The sequence below is a fragment of the Crassostrea angulata genome, chromosome 8 (genome assembly GCF_025612915.1).
Source record: "Crassostrea angulata isolate pt1a10 chromosome 8, ASM2561291v2, whole genome shotgun sequence".
NCBI lineage: Eukaryota > Metazoa > Mollusca > Bivalvia > Ostreida > Ostreidae > Magallana > Magallana angulata.
In genome coordinates this window covers 52,026,454-52,045,909 of record NC_069118.1, presented here as the reverse complement: position 1 = coordinate 52,045,909, position 19,456 = coordinate 52,026,454, and the positions used below count along the sequence as shown (strand labels likewise).

Here is a 19,456-nt window from a genome sequence, read left to right as displayed (position 1 = left end):
TAGCTTTTAAGTTAGTTTCCACAAAACTAAATTACAGAACAAATCACACACACACACACACACACACACACACACACACACACACACACACACACACACACACACACACACACACACACACACATATATATATATTGAAATATTATTGCCAAATAATATGTTTTATGTCATCATTGTATCGTTAATTCTATTTTTAGAAATTCTAATTTAAGTTCCGGCTTTTATTGGTTATTTTTGGCTAATTTGTCCATCATGTATCTATTTATAAATGCCTGTGCTTGTACCTTGTCATTAGCCAATGAAATGAGAGTATTTCGATCACGTGTATATAACTTTTGTTTTAAACTCAAGTGTGAGAAAGACGTGTTTCCGTAATCTAAGATATTGATCGCTTTGTAAAGTTTAAATTCACGGCCATGTACTTTCCGATAGTTTGAGAAGTATTGGACGCGGGAGGATTTGCTTTGGAACTTTGTTATTTAGTTAAAGTAAGTGTTAAAATCGGTGTACTGTGTAAGTTTTTACCATCGTCGCCCGGGGTATGTAACCAGTCAAAATGGCGGATCGAACATCAGTGTGCATTATTGGGCATTCTTATGTAAAACGATTGGAACGATTTATTTTACAAAACCCTGTGTATGAAAACTTGGGTCTTGATGAAGAACAAATTAATGTGTGTTTTCGGAGCCAAGGGGGTTTGTCTATTTACGGACTTGCTAACTCGTCAAGATTGTGCGCGTTTTCGGCAGTTCCTACTTTATGTGTTCTGGAGATAGGGGGTAACGATGCGACGACTCGACCATCACATGTCATTGCACAAGACATTTTTTCATTTGCGAACTATTTGATACATGGATATGGTGTAAAATCCGTGATCATTGGTCAACTGTTGCGCCGCGACCCTCGAAAATCACCGATTGGATATAACGAGGAGGTCATCAGTATAAACAAACACTTGGAACATTTGACAAGTAGTGAGGAGCATGTCCATTTCTGGAAACATAGAGGATTTTGGACTAATTTGGCATACCTTGGGCGCGATGGAGTTCACCTTGGGGTAGATTCGGATGGATGTTATCCAGCACCCATGGTCAAATACTTGAGGAGCATAAAATATGCAGTGCATAACAGAGTTCAAAAACTCAAGGCCAGTAAATTAACATCACTTTGTCAAAGAAAATTTAAAAAAGATAATTTAAGAAAGTTTTTAATGAGTATAACTTGAGTTATTTTCTAAGAAATTGAGTATGCATACTTAACATGGTAAATTTTTGTTTACATAAGCATAAGGAATAACATTTTGGAAATATTCTATAAAGATATTTTAAGAATATTCAATTCAATCTGTACAGTTTAGGTACAGTACTGTAATCCTGTTTCAATGTAATGCAGGAATAGTAAGAATTTTTAGATTGATACAGCAATAATTGCGAGAGTGACCAAAAAATTTAAGTCATGTCTATTATACACACCTTTATCAAAGCTGAGACATGATTGGATGGGCTATATCTAAGTATGCCATCATCTGTTTTAATGGATATATATGTATTTGAAGAAATAAGAATTTAAAATACATGATTTCTGCTTATGGGAAAGTTGTCAGAATTCTAAGTTATATTCTGATTAAAGCCCTTTCTAAGTTGAAGCATGAGCAGATTGGCTGTATCTAAGTAAGCCATCATCTGTTTTATGTATGTGTTTATATCAAAAGAAATAAGAAAACATATACAAAGTCTAAGATTTCTATGTATGTGTTTATATCAAAAGAAATAAGAAAACATACACAAAGTCTAAGATTTCTAAGTTACTAATTGGATACAAAGGTGTATCACAGAAGTCAAGTCATGCAAGTTTTTAAAGATGGTTACATGTTTTTCAAATATAAGTTACAACCATCCATGAAAAGAAACAAATTGTCAATTAGCCCTCAAGGGTCAATACTCTGGCAGTAAGCATGTCTATTAATAAGTACAAAAATTTCACTTCAGAAAAACCATGCCTAAGCGGGCTTTAGAGGGGCGGTCAACAAAAAGGAGGCGACCGGCAAAAGTACCACGAAATGATGACTTAAGTCTTCAAGCAGAACCAGTGTCTGATGAACCAGTGGCTCGTGCAGAACCAGTGTCGAGTGATGCTATTAATTACGACTTATTAGCTGCAGCAATCTTAAGACAATCCCAAACTTTGTCCCAAAACCAGACAAATTCGAGTGATATCACCATGGATATCCTGCAGCCATGTGTTCAAAACCAGGGTGATATCGAAGCCCACGCTCATCCAATGGCAAGTCAGCAAACAACAACATCAACAGTTAGTGACAACCAGCCTCAGCAAAATATTGCAGACTTAGTGCGTTATTACAACAAGACGGTCAAGGTGAGCCAGCAACTGCCAATCTTAAAAATGTTATTGATTTATCTGATGGGATTCCTCTTGGGGCTGCAACACCTCATCGATTAAAAGCTAAGATCTGGGCAAATCAATTTATTGATTTAGGTTTGCTGTTGCAGCGTCGAGAGGATCCTATTTCGTTAAACATATCTTCTGGGTCCCTTATTGTACAGCAAGGGTCATCAAAGCCCAAATTGCCAATGTCAATTCAGCAATGGACTGATGCTTTTTTGATTTTTATGGGAATTTTTATTGAAAAATATCCAGAACAGGCTCCCCATCTCCTAAAGTACTGCTATTTTATTAGAGAAATGAACAAAATGTTAGGAGATAAGGCCTGGAGAATCTATGATGAGAATTTTCGGATGTTGAAAGAGACTGTTGAATTACCGTGGCAAAAACCGGTTGAAGAATTAAGAATCAAGGCTGCTTCTAGCAATTATCAATTTCAGCAGCCCTTTCGAGCAAACACAGGCAATAAGCCTATTAGATTCTGCTATGCCTTTAACAATGGGGAACAATGTACTCATAACCCCTGCTCATTTGCCCACAGGTGTCAATCATGCTCAGGATCACATGCAAGAGCCAATTGTAGATTTCGTAAACAAAAACCAACAAATACCAACACTGTCACCAAGTCCTCAACAATCACCCAGCCAACTACCTTCCCCAGTCAACCCAAAAAGTTTAGGTGAATTTTTAGTTGATTATGACAGTGATCAGGCTTCGTACTTGATAAATGGCTTTACTCATGGTTTTAGATTAGGTTGTATTTCTGCTCCTTCATCATGTGTACCTCAAAACCATAAATCCACATTAGATCACCCAGACATTATAGAAGACTATATACAAACAGGGTTAAACAAAGGAAGAATTGCAGGTCCATTTTCAAACAAACCTTTTGAACAATTTGTGGTATCCCCATTAGGTTTAGTGCCAAAAGGCAGTACAGGAAAATTTAGGGTAATTCATGATCTTTCATTCCCTAAAAATCAATCAGTAAATTCCAATATACCAAGAGAAAATTCAGCTGTTCAGTACGATTCCATAGATCAGGTGGTTGATTTAGTTCAAAAGTTTGGGCGTGAATGTTTAATGGCAAAGACTGACATTGAAGATGCTTTCCGGATCATACCTATTCATCCAGCTGATTACTACCTGCTAGGGTTTACTTGGGAAGGTCAATACTATTATGACAAATGTCTTCCTATGGGAGCGAGTAGTAGCTGTCAAATCTTTGAATCATTTAGTTCTGCTCTCCAATGGGTCATGGAAAATGTCTTCAATGCTTCGGGTATGTCCCATATTTTAGATGATTTTTTCTTTGTGGGACCCCCAAATTCAATAACATGTAGAAACGATCTTGCTAGTTTTTTATTTCTATGTAAAAAAAATTGGGGTGCCAATAAAAATGGAAAAAACTCAGGCACCTACGACCAACATTGTCATTTATGGTATAGAAGTTGATTCAGTGAAAATGGAGTGTCGGCTTCCAGTAGATAAGATCCAAAAAATAAAGGACAAACTTAACTTGTTCAAAAGGTGTAAAAAGGTCACTTTAAAAGAAATGCAGTCAATCATAGGCCTTTTGAATTTTGCTTGTTCTGTGGTTGTCCCAGGTCGAACATTTCTTCGTCGTTTGATCAACCTAACATGTGGTTTGTCTAACCCAAAATTCTACATAAGATTAAATAAAGACTCAAGGGCTGATTTAGAAACTTGGGCTACTTTTATTGACCATTTCAATGGCAACTCAGTTTTTCTGGATAGAGTTTGGGTGTCATCAGACCATCTGAGTTTATACACAGATGCTTCTGGCTCAATGGGATTTTCAGCTGTTTTAGGGTCTGATTGGTTTGCAAGGGAATGGCCATTGGAATTAGAAGATTATCAAATTTGTATTAAAGAATTGTTTCCAATTGTCCTTGCATTGGAATTATGGTCATGCCATTTTCAAAATAAAAAGGTATTATTCTTATCAGACAATATGGCTGTCGTTGAGGTTCTCAATAAAAAATCGTGTCGAGATAAAGCTCTCATGAAATTGTTACGTCGTCTTGTTTTAGTGTCCTTACGTTTTAATATTCATTTCCGTGCAAAGCATATACCTGGGAAGTTGAATGTAACAGCTGACAGATTATCCCGTTTTAAATTTCAGGAAGCTTTTCAAGAAACACCTCATTTACACAGACAACATACAAAAATCCCAGTGGATCTTCTTTACATTTGACAAACTCTGCAAAAAGAATTCTACAGGCTTCCTTAGCCCCTGCAACAAGGAAAGCATATCTACATTCATGGCATATTTTCCTTGAATGGGTAGGCTCCATATCCTTACCTGTACATTACATTACAATATGTAATTTTATAGGTCATTTATTCGAAATTGGTTATTCACCAAGCTCAATAGCATCCCACATTTCGGCTTTAACATATATTCATAAGATATTAAAATTGCCAGATCCCGCTCAGTGTTTCCTAGTACAAAAGCTGCTAAGAGGTTGTTACAAATTAGGTCCATCGGTAGATACCCGTCTTCCAATTACAGGTGAAATTTTGAAAAAACTTGTGAATTCACTAGATCAATCTGTCTCAACTAGGGCACATTCATTGTTACTTAAGGCATTGTTTTTGATGGCATTTCATGGTTTTTTCAGGTTAGGGGAATTGGTTATAAAATCAAAGACTCAGTCAGATAAGGTCATTCAGAGATCAGATGTCCATTTTGAGACAGCTCATGGAAAGCTAAAGCAGGTGCAAGTGGTGTTGAAACATTTTAAAACAGTCAGTTATGGACAGCCAAAGATTATTACATTAGAAGTATCAAAAAACACTAAGTCATGTCCAGTACATGCATTGTTTTACTATTTAAAACATTATCGCCATTCTGGTGGCCCCCTTTTCCAGTTTTTAGATGGTTGTCCGGTGCCTTATTCCTTTGTGGCAAAAAAGTTAAATGAAGTGATCAAAAATATTGGTTTGGATCCAAAACATTATAAGGGTCACAGCTTCAGAATTGGTGCTGCAACTCATGCATCTAAGGTTGGTTTCTCGGAAAATGCGATTCAGAATATGGGTAGATGGAAGTCTGATGCTGTTAAACGATACATTCGGTTGGGTTCATTTAATGTTGCACTTGACTAAGAAAATTAATCTGTTTAGATTTATTTCTCTGATATCGGCAAATACATGTATACTGGCGTGCAACCAGTTCTCATCGAGTATCATTTCTTGCCATTACATTGTGATGTCCTTTATCAACATATAAAATCATATACGAAAAATAACATCACAATGTACTGGCGAGAACTGGTTGCACGTCAGTAGAGTTTTTAAAAAATTTCACAAGTTATTTATGTAAAGATAGTGAAAAGTATTATTTATTTATTTATTTATCAATTATATGTAAAGATGCATGAAATTATTTCCTAAATGTCCTAAAAGGTACATGTAAAATATATCACAACTTATAGGATCAGGATGAAAAATACTGAGCAGTATCTGCGACAGTGCTTGTTTTAATAATCAACAAAAGATGCATCTTTCCACAGATTGGATTTTCAAGAACACCTGCATGTATAAACAAACTATTAACTGAATAAATTAAAGACTAAATTACATTGAATTATCGGGCCTAGCATGATTTACATGTATATTGAACATACAAAAGTAGCATCTTGTCAACATGGTCAAGATTACATAAGAATTAAATCCTTTCCACAACAAAGTGACAGCTTGTAGAGAAAATTCGAACAATTAACAATAACAGCTGTAGGCAATTTTGTCAACGTGTTGTACATTTATAATCACGAACGACCATCTTATAATAGGAATAATGTACTCACCACTGAAAAACAACTGTCTCAGACTCTTAATTTGATATATAATCTCCGAACACATGACAGCCTTCGAAAATATAGGTTTTACGGTGTCTTGACCAATGGCTGATTCGCCCCGGGTCATTTTGTCCTAACTATTTTGATGTATACTTACTTGTACATTATCGCGGTGGTATCAGTTTCGTGATGTGATTTATTCATATACGCTCAGAATTTTGTTTTACATTTTAACTTTTTCTAAGAGTGCATGGAAGAATTGTACATGTACACAGAGGCATAATATTATGTTAGTTATGTCTCTATTCAGAGCGAATATGATATTTATTCCATAAAATTAAACACTAGATGAGGAAAATAGCTTCTGTTCTCATATTTTGCAATTTTAGTGCTGTTTAGAAGTAAAGTTGAGATAAAACTTGGTATATTGTTACACAACATTGCATTTGATGTTTATAATTTATATACATGTACAATGTATATGTGTATATATATATCTATTTAAATTTTTTGTTCCGTTTTAAATTTTGTTTAATTTACAAAGTAAACTTGTAGTCAAACAACAAGAAAGTAAAACTTTGTATGACATGTCCAGATGTAGTTAATTACATGTAAATCTGGCATGTATGTACATGTGTTAGTATATATATCTCTATGAATAAACCTACACATATCAATTTGTAGAGGTCACTTGTAAGTCACAACATATTTCACTTCCGCCATTATAAACAACATCCGATATGACATTTGCGCATGCGCAGATTTTTCTGTGTAAAGGGGGAAAATGGAGCATAAAATGTCACACACACTGTGTGAAAAAAATTAGGAAATTGGTGTCAAAGAAACACTCATATTTTTTTTATTTTTTCTGATGAAATTTGGTGAGAGGAACACGAAAATGACGTTATTTCAACTGAACACCTGAGTTCGGGTGTCCATTTGATTTTCAGGTGATAAGTTGATTGGTGTGTAAACTTGGTATTCGGCCAACTTCACAGGGCTTACAAACACACACACACACACACACACACACACACACACACACACACACACATATATATATATATATATATATATATATATATATATATATATATATATATATATATATATATATATATATATATATGTGTGTGTGTGTGTGTGTATATATTTCTGATGCAGAAATTGCACTATGTTTACTATGTTTAATTGTTTCAGCGAAATGTGCGTACACGTGTAAGTAGGAGAGAGATAAAAGATGAACGAACGATATGTAATGTTAAGATTCATTTTATGGGGTTGCTGATGGTTGTATTCAAGTCGACATCTGCCGTAAAATGTCTGCGGATTGTTTGGAATCGACTATCTGTGCAGAAAAATATGCAGGATATAACCTTAATTAATCCAAAACAAGCGCAAGATTTTGTACGCCGTAAATTGCAACTTCTTAACACGTGAGGAACTGTAGCTCCCAGGTCGTCAATCAGATTTTTTTTCAGACGGGCAGTAACAGGCCTGAAAATAAGCACTTTTGCTGGTTTTGCAGTGCTACTTTTTATGACAGTATGTACATTTATAATTTCTTTCAAAGCTTTCTCATCCCCAATATCCTAAAGAAGAGACAGATTATCAAATATTTTTGAAAAAGTTATCTTGTCGTCGATTGTATTAGTATTTGTTTTAGCTCACCTGATCCGAAGGTTTAAGTGAGGTTTTATTTTTCTAATCACCGGTTGTCGTCCGTCCGTCTGATTACATTTTTTTTACTTCTTCTCCCAAACCATTAATTTTAATTCTTATAAACTTGGTACAAAGCAAAACTATAGAAAGGGAATTCTAAATTATTAAAATTCAGGGCGAAACCTTTTTCAGAAAAGGGATAATCACAAAACAGTGAAAATAGGATGTTTTGTAAAATATCTTCCTCTCTAGAACAACTGCACCAGAAATACTTATATTGATACCAGAGCAAGTATATAATGCATGGGTTCTAAATTGTTAAAACAATGCCCCCGGTACACCTAGTAGGATTCAGATTCATTCCAATATAAAACGAAAATGTTTAAAATCATTTTTTTCAAGAACGACAATGCTACATTTTGTGAGATTTCTATTCAAGTATCCTCAGATAGTGTAGATTGTGAATTGTTAAAACTATGACTCCTGGACCATTGACCAATATTGGGACCCCTGAAAAGGTTCAAAGTTTAACATAGAAATGTATTAAGAATGTGTTTAAAAATATTCGTCTAAAGAATAACAATCCTAGAATTTGTGATATAACTATGCCAGCATTTTAAGATTGTGTGTATTGTAAAAATTGTCTCTTATTTGTGGCCATGTGACAAAAATACACAGGGAATATGATAAAAAAAATCTTTTTTATAACTTCACTAATTCTACAATTTCAGAAATTTCTAATTAAGCATCCTCAAATACTGTAGATTCTAAATTGTTAAATCCATTACCCCAAGACACCAAGACCAATACTGAGACTCCAAAAGAAGTTGAAAGATTAACACAGAAACGTATAATATATGTTTAAGTTAAAAAATCTTATTTTCGGGAACTACAATGCTGCAGTTTGTGAAAATACTACGCAATCGTCCTGCAATAATGTAGATTAAAAATAATAAATTAAAAATCATGACCTTTGGACCAATACTGTGCCCCAAAAGGGGTTAAAAATTTAATGATGCATCTTACATAAATGTAGATCATGATGTCCAAAAACCTGGCATCTTTTATATATTGTTTTAAGTCTTTTGACTTTTTTTTAATCTCGGAACACCTCTGTAGTAATTTGGGTCGCTAAAAACGTCAAATTCCGAAAACTCTAGTTTGTTTACTATCAAACAAAATCTGCATCACTGACAAATGAAGTTTCCTTCGTTATGATAAAATACCTGTTTACTGACTATTCAGACGATAGCATGTTTATTGTCCCCATTAAAACTTGCTATCGTCCTCACAACCATAAAATTGGTCTATAATAAATACAAAATTAAATTAGCAGTAATTAAAGTATCTCATTGAAATCCTAATTTTTCGATTGAATTCAAAACATATAAGCAGTTTACGATATAATGTAGAGGAGATTTTGCAGTTTATGAAGGGAGCTGTTGGGAAAGTAATTGGCAGTGTGACCTTATTTACACTGTGTGTGCCTGTCATTGTCAAAAAGGATATACAAAGGTGGAAGATAATTGTAAAAAGGGTAATATATTTAAAAATAAACGATGAAATAAAATAAACTGATTTTTTGTCTGAATTTACATGAATTTACATATCACAAGTATTAATCAACTTAAACATTCTTCCTCCGTTAATGATATAATAAATTACTTACACATGTGTACCTTTCATTTGATAGAAAAAGTTTGATATATCCATTGCGCCTAAGCTTGATGTAGAATGCTCTATGTAATGAACGAATGTAAGTCTATAGCTGGATAGTGTTACTTTTAATTGTGGTGCAAACATGATTATTTATTATTGTTATCACCAGCAAACAATAAACTGAACAAACAGTAATATTCGATATACAAAGTAACGCCAATCTCTGCGAAATTGCAGTATCTTAGCAATAAGATACAAGTACACGTACCTTTTGCACAATATAACAAGCATTCTGAGAGTATTGCATAAGCAATACACGTCCCCTACCAGTTTGTAGAAATTTGTGAAAACAATGCATGCCGAATCAACAGACCAATCCGATAACGAACCCAATTGTAATAATACAAAAAACCCTGTCGATTAAATTTACAACACAATGCTTGACACTATTTTACAGAACTTGTTTGTTTGTTAGAAACAATAAAAGGACTGGTCTAAGTAATTCACGATATTACTGACTACATACTTTCCTCGTTAATTCAATACACATCGAACCCGATAACGAACCCGAACATCAATAAATTGGAATATTAAAAATTAATTTTCTCAAAAATACGTCAACCAGACGCTACTAAAGTGTAAACTTGATCTGTAGTTTGACATTTTGAAGCTGTTTAGCGAATTTCACATTATTCCTAAAACGCTGAAAGATAAAAGTGTGGAAAACTGAAGTGGGACAGACAGACGGACTGACAGACGCAGAGGAAAGCTATAGTCCCCTCCGGTGAAAACCGGTAGGGGACTTATAATATTATCATTATTTTGTACCTGAAACGTTGAAGTGAATGAACCGTGTGAATCCGATACACAATGTACCGGCACCGACAATTCCAGAAACTGTAGTGGTGGTATTTGTGTTTGTCAAGTTGGATATGTATCAATCAACAACACCTGTTATCCAGGTAAGGAAAAGAAGAATGCAAAATGTCATCAATATCTTTAAACAGTAAATTTCGATAATATAACGTGACAATAGATAACTCTTTGCGACTGTCTAAATTTAGCGTCCCGGAGAGTTTTGACGACGCATTCACAGTTTCATTAGACATTTTCTTAAAACATTGTTTGTGTACAATTATTGCATAAGAATGGTTTTTCCATTTTAAAAAGCATAACAATCAGGAATGTATTGAAAAAAAGCGTGATCCATTTGACATACAACTTTAAAAAAAACATTAAATTTATGTTTACGTTAATATGTTTTTGATTTTTTAAATACAATATAATTTTCATAATGTACATATGCAATTGAAAACATAATATTGCGTTCTTTGAGTTTTTCGCAAGGCATGTGTTTCAAGAAACCATTTGCCTTATCAATGTATTATCTATAATTTAAGTTTACACAACTACAAAATGCACATACACATTTTAGGTAACATGGCATTAGGTTATCCCTGTGTATCAGGTACAATGCACGGGCACTCCATTGGCAACAAATTGTAGTGCTGATCGGTGCACATGTCAAGAAGGAAAAATACCAGTAAACAACCTGTTATCCAGGTAGAAAATATCTTAGAATCATTGCTTGATTTTCTCTTTTTATACTTCATGTAGTAGGTAAATTTTACATAAAAATTCTGTAAATTTTCAGCAACATAGGTTAATATGCTACATGAAAACTTACGAAATAGTTTATTACATATGTAGATCTCTTTTAAATACACGTTTATTTTGGTTTTGATATAATTTAAACATAACAGATATGTTCTAGTGTATCAAAAAGTGACCAATTTGTAACTATTTCCAATAATTCTTGTTCATAGGAGACCTGTCTTTGGACAAGCCCTGTATCTATGATAGCCAATGCACCTAAATTTTGAAACTCAGTACTAAAACGTACATGTTATCCGTTGCCAAGTGACCATTAAAGGCCTGAAAGACTCATTATATTAAAAAATTACAATTGATGGTCCCTGAAGCTAGGATACCGGTATAACTAATGACTATGATTGCTTCGATTCCTGCCCCTCCCCCCCCCCTTTTTATATTTGAGTCAAAATCAAACAAAAAACGTGGGATGAGAGTCAAAGAAATCCCTGATTAAAGGGAAAGGAAATTGAATTATGTTGTACAATAAAAAAGTTAACTATCATCTATACGATTAAGCTTTAAACTCCAAAGTGAAGTTTAAACTGCAAACATCAGATGAATTGACAGGTCCATCTACGGGCAATGATAGGTAAGTGATCGTCAAGACCTGTTGTTCTCTTGTTTTATTTTGTTTATATTTTATCTTTTTATAATTTCAATATTGCTTGTCTATAATAAAACACAATCATTTCTACATAATCGGGTTTTTTTTTTACTTTTGTTTTAAATTTTAGATATTATTGTGATTTTGCTTTACAAATCAACAGCTGAAAAAATCAGTATGGGCAAGTCGATACACGTTCATACTGTACATATGATTTAAGGGATACAGATTTTTCAATGGATTTCTGGAAAGGTCTAATAAGGGGTGAACTAAAAAATGGTGATACTGGGAATTAATGTGATAAAGGCGCAAGCCTTTGTTAATATCATTGATTAAAGTACCATGTGCCCCCTCTGATCCTATTCAAAAACACGTGAAAAAATACATGTTACATAAAACTATATCAAACCTTGCATGTTATGCTGGCTCTACGTTTTTATGCCTCTGGAAGCTTTTTGGAAGTTATCGGAGATACCATGGGGTTTGATAAAAGTACAGTCAGCAGGGCTATCGACGATGTTACTAATGCACTCATTGCAAAGAAAGATAGATTTATAAAATGGCCTAATCATGAGGAAATTTTGAAATCCAAGCAAAATTTCTTTTCACGGGGTGGATTTCCAGGAGTAATTGGCTGTATAGATGGAACCCATGTCCGAATACAAGCACCTTTTGAAGATGAGGCCGTGTATGTGAACAGGAAGGGGTTTCATTCCATCAATGTACAGGCCATTTGTGACCATGAAGGTACTTACTATAATATAGTCTACATATATTATCTCATTACAAATTGGTTAAATAGAGAGTATATTAAACCCAGATAGAAAACCTATCATAATTTTTCATAACACCTTCAACAGGGAAATTCATTAACATTGATGCTCAGTGGCCTGGCAGTACCCACGATAGTCACGTATTTCGGACATCCGAGGTGTGTACCTTCTTGGAAGAAAACCACCGTGGTGTCGAAGATGGCTACCTCATTGGTGACAGTGGCTATGCGTGTTCTAGGTTTTTAATTACGCCTTATCTACATCCTGCAAACCTGTCAGAGGAAGCATTTAATACGGCTCATTGTCGTACACGCAACGCTGTAGAGAGAGTCTTTGGTTGGTGGAAAAGAAGGTCCCACGTCTTGCATAGCGAAATCAAGATGAAGCCTGCAAAAGTCTGTAAAATAATTGGTGCCTGTGCCATTCTGCACAACATCGCCATATCTCTTAAGGAAGAGATGGATGATGAGGACGAAGAAGACGTCAACGCCGCTGTTCATTTGGATTATCGGGGACCTGAGGACGGAAGAGCAATCAGGAACTTTATAACCAGGACCTACTTCTGAAATGAATGCATAACAAAAATAAATTTTGAGAACCCTTCATATTATTTATGTAATGATTTAAAACTGCAACTGTTTTATAAGTAGTACATGCATGCTTTTTTTTTATTCGTCAGTTATGGCTTGTAGTGCTAGCAAAGCATTTTCATTCTGAGTTACAGTCTGCTTCAGGCATTCGATCTGCAGCGCCAGCTTCGAATTCTGTAATTCCATATTCTGCTTCTCGAGGTCCGCCTGTTCGAGGTCCTTCTGTAGCTTCATGTTCTGCAGTTCGATGTTTTTTTTTCCGACAGCATAAAACCTTGAGAATGATCATTTTCTATATAAAATACGACAATGTAATATGTGTCGTTTACTGCTGATCTCTTTTTTAAAAGTGTTAATAAATATATCATTTCTTATCCAGCAAATTAAAATCAGTAAACTACATGTGAGAAGTACAATTTCCAACGACAGTATGAAACCAGGATAAATGCACAATGCTTATTATTTTACCTCATACTGCATCTTCTGAAGCTGTTCAAATGAGATCTTTCTTCTTTTTATCTGCACATGAGTAGTAGTTTTATCTCCTTCGCTATAATTTAAAAAATCAAAGAAAAAAGTAAGTGGATTAGCTATTAATATATATACATGTATATGTATAAAAATCTGTATCATCAACCGGTTGCATGGTTACTCAATTCACTTACTGATTAACCTATTAGGAATTTACATGACAAGACAACAGATTCTAATTAAAGTTGGAATTGTAAAACCGCTCCTCTATATATACAATATGCTATATATAAGCGTACGAGCGGTTTTCTAAGTATACAGCGATAAATGAAATAAAGAGTTCAAGGAGTGCAATATACATTATAAAATACCTTTTATTCCTTGAGTTGTGTGTATAATTTTATAAATAAATAGTATTTAACAATGTTTCAATCACCCAATTTTATCATAATTATAGTTTAGACAACTCAGTTTAGCAATACCCCCACCCGCTTTTTACTCTTTATAATATCGAAAAGGTTAGGTATACGCACAAGTATAGAAAAAAATCTTGGCATATGAACGCATGTAAATAGATGAAAATAAAGAAAAATTGGTAAATTCAAATGCGTGTCTTAATAAATGTCTCAAAATTTCTTACACTTGGGTTAATTTTGCGAAAGGAATTTGATATATCTTTTGATTGTCAGTATAGTCAGATTTTATGACAATCGATAAATTTCATTGTTCTATATAAATTTGATAGTTTTGTGAAATCCAGCTCTGATTGATGAAGAATTTGACTTCAGAAATACTATGCTTATGTCCTTTCCGATATATTTCATTTTATCAAATAAAATATACAACATGACTACTTTGTCATGTTGTATATCTTATTTGATGAAATTAAATATATCGGAAAGGACAGATAATTATGTTTATTAACAGTGTTTAATTAAATGTATACAAGTTAAATTGTTTAGTGAAGAATATTAGTAGAGGAATCTTTAGTCATAGTTTGTTTGATAAAGTAGAGTAGATGTTTTGTTTTATTGATCTCAATATTTTGTTCAGGTTTACAGTTTACAGAAATAGACCCTATACACATATATTGCCTTTTGCATGGGAAACACCCTTTTTATGCCCCACTTGTGACGTCATATTTGTATTTAAATTAGCATTTTGATGTATCAAGGCTATGCGATCCTGAATTTGAATGGGTATCCAAAATGATTCCAAATCAACTGTTGGTATATGAAAGGATAAGGATACTTATGCGTAATGCGGATCCAGTGACATTTAAGACACATTTGAATATTTCAATCGGTAGTATACCACATTCGGAACCTGTGATCATGTATGCAGCGACAATGTAAGACTTTCATTTTTATTTGTCTATTAGGCTATACATATTGTACATAGGCCTATAATTCATAGTGTACATGTGATTTGATTTGTAAGTAATGAATCATTGCATTGATAAAACAGTATATAAAGACGGAGAAAATCACATTATTAGATCTGAAACAATTCAGCCTGAATCTCTCTAAAGTGTTTATAATATGACGTCATCAATCAGTTCGCATTGTCAGCCGACAATGTAAACAATCAAACAAGCGTTGATAAATGGGGAAATTTTTAATTACTACACTATAAGAATTTGAGTACACATAGAATTTTATTAGTTCAAGTTGATTCTAAAGTAAGAACAAGTTTCCTGTCCATTTAATATTTCAAAATTAAATATACTGTACCTGATGTGGTTGGCATTGATGACTCGAACCCCCCAGCAATTCCGCTGAAATTAGGTCTATCCTTCATAAGGTCGATAATCTTCTCCTCAGCGGCAGTTGGGGGTTTTAGTGGAGGACCTCCGCCCGTTTTTCTCGCATGTTTGCGGGCCTCGGTGAAGGTCTTTTTCGCCCCCTGCTGCAGGTTCCCCCACTTGAACTTAACCTGCTCTACTGATCTGCGTTGAACGCCCACCGCATTAACTAAATCGGTAACCTCTGCCCATTTGCTGTTCTTTTTTACATTGGTAATTAAATTACTCTGCTTCGCCTTAAGTACTTCCTCATTTTTTTCGACGAAATCGGTTAGAATTGTGATTTCGGCCAAGGACCAGTTACTGCTTCGTTCTCGTCTGACTGCGACAGCCATTTTCACTACCGTAGGTACGGTAACACGCGCGTGCAGACGATTTTAACACAGAGTTAACTAATAAACATCAATTAAATCTGAGTTAGCTAATTTATTTTTAATTTATTTTCGAACAACAAAAATTTAACTGACAGTTAGCTAACTAGCCGTTAAGTATTTAACGGCAAGTTACGGCACTAACTAGCCGTTAGTTTAACTAACGTTCGTGCAACCGGATCCGGGTCTAAAAGGAGAGAGGGAAGGGGTCGCGGTCAGAAAAATTCAAGTTAGTAAAAAATATAATGCAAAATAACCAAAAATAAAGGCCTCGGACCCCCTCCCCCTTTCGTTTTTAAATTTATTCTTATTAGGCAGGTGACAGCGGTAGCCGTGAAAACCGCGTAAAATGTTTGTTCTTCCTTTCTACATACCCGCTGTGTAAATGGTCGTGTATATATTTAGACATGACGGGTATTTAATATGGAGGGTAATTGTGTTCAAAAATCCAGACATGTAAACTTGTAAATCCGAATATGCAATCGTGTTGATGTGTGAGCCTGAGCATGAATATGTGTAATTCTGATCGTGTAACCTATAAAACTCGGGCATAAACATGTGTAAGATTTGACTCAGTTCCTTCGCATGATGCACATTTTGCAACTTTATTGTTTACATTAGTTAATTAAACCTTCAACTTTGCACACTTTCAATCCGTAGTTTCTGCGTTTGTAACTTCAGGCTCGGCAATAGCACATCTGACATGATACAAATTGACAAATGTAAAGTCTACAAGTTTGTCGAATTTTGACATGACCTTATATATGGCAACTGCCTTGCTGCGGGAAAAGGCATGCCGTAACCACCGGACCGGAATGAACGAAAAATAAACATAATATTCAGCTAAACTGTTGCAATAAGCTTTTAATGAACGACACCTTTTCTATCGAAAACGCCAGTATTATTTTTAGAAAAAAAAATTGAGGTATGATTGAAACTGGACCAAACAGGAAGAGGTTCATGTAGAAAAAAAAATCGTTGCCGATGTGACGAATGCGATAATTTCCGTAATATAATTCTCATGGTATTATAAAAGGAAATGCCTAATATCTTATATAACATTTTTGAATAAGTTTTCTCGTTATGTCACAAATGAGATAATTTTATTACTATGCCCTGAAAATTGCTGAATCACACCGGAAACAGTTATATTGCCCTCCCGGAAACAGTTATATTTCACAGGAAATAGTTATATTGCCCTCCCGAAACTGTAATATCACCATCGCGTGCAAGAATTCTGCATATTAATTACGTCGGGTTCGAAATTCAACCCAAGCAAACGTAAACAGATCCGCGAATTTTAAACATGTCAGGCCAACATCTGCGGTTTGTTCATCTTAATTCAGATGATCTCGATAGTTTAATTGATGGAAAAAAAAATTCGGCAAATACGACAAAAGTGATAAACTCAAGCGTGAGTGTTTTAAAAACATTTGCCTCTGCCTTGTTGTGAATTAAATAAATATGTTGATAACCCGAGTTTGATTTGTTTAAAAATGTTATATAACATATATTACATGTCTTCTCGGACGACAATACCAGAATATTTGTCCCTCGGTGACAGGAAAGCCCTGGAGTGTTATGTCGCCCTCTGCCTTCGGCATCGGGCGACATAACACTCCAGGGCTTTCCTGTCACCTCGGGGCAAATATTCTGGTATGTCGCCCTCGAAGACATGTAATATATGTATAATATCTCATGACATGTAATTTAAACTGGAATATTATACATATATTACATGGCTTCGAGGGCGACATACCAGAATATTTGCCCCGAGGTGACAGGAACCCTGGAGTGTTATGTCGCCCGATGCCGAAGGCAGAGGGCGACATAACACTCCAGGGCTTTCCTGTCACCGAGGGACAAATATTCTGGTATTGTCGCCCGAGAAGACATGTAATATATGTTATATAACATTTTTAAACAAATCAAACTCGGGTTATCAACATATTTATTTATTTCACAAGAGTATTTAATGGCACATGCTCATTTCTAGTCAATTTACAATGTAAAACGTCAAGTAATACGCTGATCGTTGATTCTTATTCAATAATAATGATAGTTCCTCTGAATTATGATGAACAAACCGCAGACGTTGGCCTGACATGTTTAAAAATTCGCTGATCTGTTTACGTTTGCTTAGCAACTGGCTCGTTGAATTTCGAACCCGACGTAATTAATATGCAGAATTCTTGCACGCGATGGTGATATTACAGTTTCGGGAGGGCAATATAACTATTTCCTGTGAAATATAACTGTTTCCGGGAGGGCAATATAACTGTTTCCGGTGTGATTCAGCAATTTTCAGGGCATAGTAATAAAATTATCTCATTTGTGACATAACGAGAAAACTTATTCAAAAATGTTATATAAGTAAATGCGTACTCTTTTCTAGAAATGAGACGGATCAAGAAATTTCCTAAGGGGGTAAATATATTTTGAGCGGTATGGGGTTCGAAGACCGCCGTGAGGTATGCTTCTGAATTCTAAGAATTTTGAGAGTGAATTTTTAACCGGGTTTCCGATTATTGAAATAGTAAAAATTGCAGACGGGCGAGTGGCTGTCAAAAAGGTACCCTTATTGTACCAATAACTCCTCGAACAGTTTTCAAGATAGGAGGTTGTTCTTTTGCAGATCATTTATACATATATATCAGAAGTATGCAAATTGCTAGGATTTTGATTTCTGATAATTTATAAAAATATCAGCTGTTGAACTTAGTCATTTTTGGGCAAAAACATTGCATATAGAGTACCCCATTTTTACTCTTGTTTTTTTTCTGAATTAGTTAGAATAAACGACCTGCAAGGATTTGGTAATTTTTCGCGGATAAATTAATGTTACTTTACATGTATTTATACTTTTTGTTGTTGTGTAAGTGAAAGATAAATAATAACACAATCTTCAATAATAATAAAAAAAAAACAAGCGCATATTTTTTGTGCGCCGTAAATTGAAGTTTTACTATGGGAGGCACTGTAGCTCAAAGATCGTCCATCTGTATTTTTAGACAGGGAGCTACAGACCTGCAGCTAGTTCACAAGTGGCTGTAAAGCTGTATTATACTAGCTCTTCAGAAATTTTTTATCAGCCAACTTCACAAAGTGAGTCTGTATTGAACCGACATTCAGGACGTCATACTCAATCCCGTAATAATTGCTTAAAATAATTTTTTTAAAATGTCAATTTTTACCTGCATGATAGGCTTTTTTCCTATATATTGCCGACAATGCAAAGAAACATTTCTTAAAATAATTTATACACAATTTAATTTCACGACAGTTAACCTTATCTTTGGAATTTTTATTCATTTTTTTAAAGAGGGTGTCGCTTCTTATGTCTCATATTACCGGGTAATCACAATCTCAAAACCAATGTCTTTAAATAATTTGTTTTTCTTATCGATAACTTGGCAACTCAGCTGACGGACCCCGTGTAATTTTTCGCGTGGAGGGGGGGGGGGGGTTTCTTGTCACAACTTTGTGGTAGCGATAAGGATGCATTTGGAGATATTTTCTTAATTCAGCCGAGGCCTATACTTTAACAATTTGTTGCATGTACTCTAATAACAGTGGCGTCGGAAGCAAATTGAAAGGGGGGGGGGGGGGCTAAACTAATCATGAAATATATTGACAAGAATT

At 34.7% G+C, this 19,456-nt stretch overlaps 2 protein-coding genes across 2 annotated transcripts; both read left to right on the top strand.

The window, feature by feature from the left end:
* The first annotated feature begins 971 nt into the window (after positions 1 to 971).
* Positions 972 to 5,554, top strand: LOC128161349 (uncharacterized). Its single transcript, XM_052824627.1, has 3 exons — positions 972 to 1,147; positions 1,989 to 2,376; positions 4,550 to 5,554. Exons 1-3 carry the CDS (start codon positions 1,116 to 1,118, stop codon positions 4,619 to 4,621), a joined length of 492 nt encoding a protein of 163 aa, XP_052680587.1. The 5' UTR covers positions 972 to 1,115; the 3' UTR covers positions 4,622 to 5,554.
* Positions 5,555 to 12,224: 6,670 nt separating this feature from the next.
* Positions 12,225 to 13,278, top strand: LOC128161345 (putative nuclease HARBI1). Its single transcript, XM_052824622.1, has 2 exons — positions 12,225 to 12,552; positions 12,666 to 13,278. The coding sequence occupies exons 1-2, from the start codon at positions 12,225 to 12,227 to the stop codon at positions 13,142 to 13,144; spliced, it is 807 nt and encodes a 268-aa protein (XP_052680582.1). The 3' UTR covers positions 13,145 to 13,278.
* Positions 13,279 to 19,456: the final 6,178 nt, after the last annotated feature.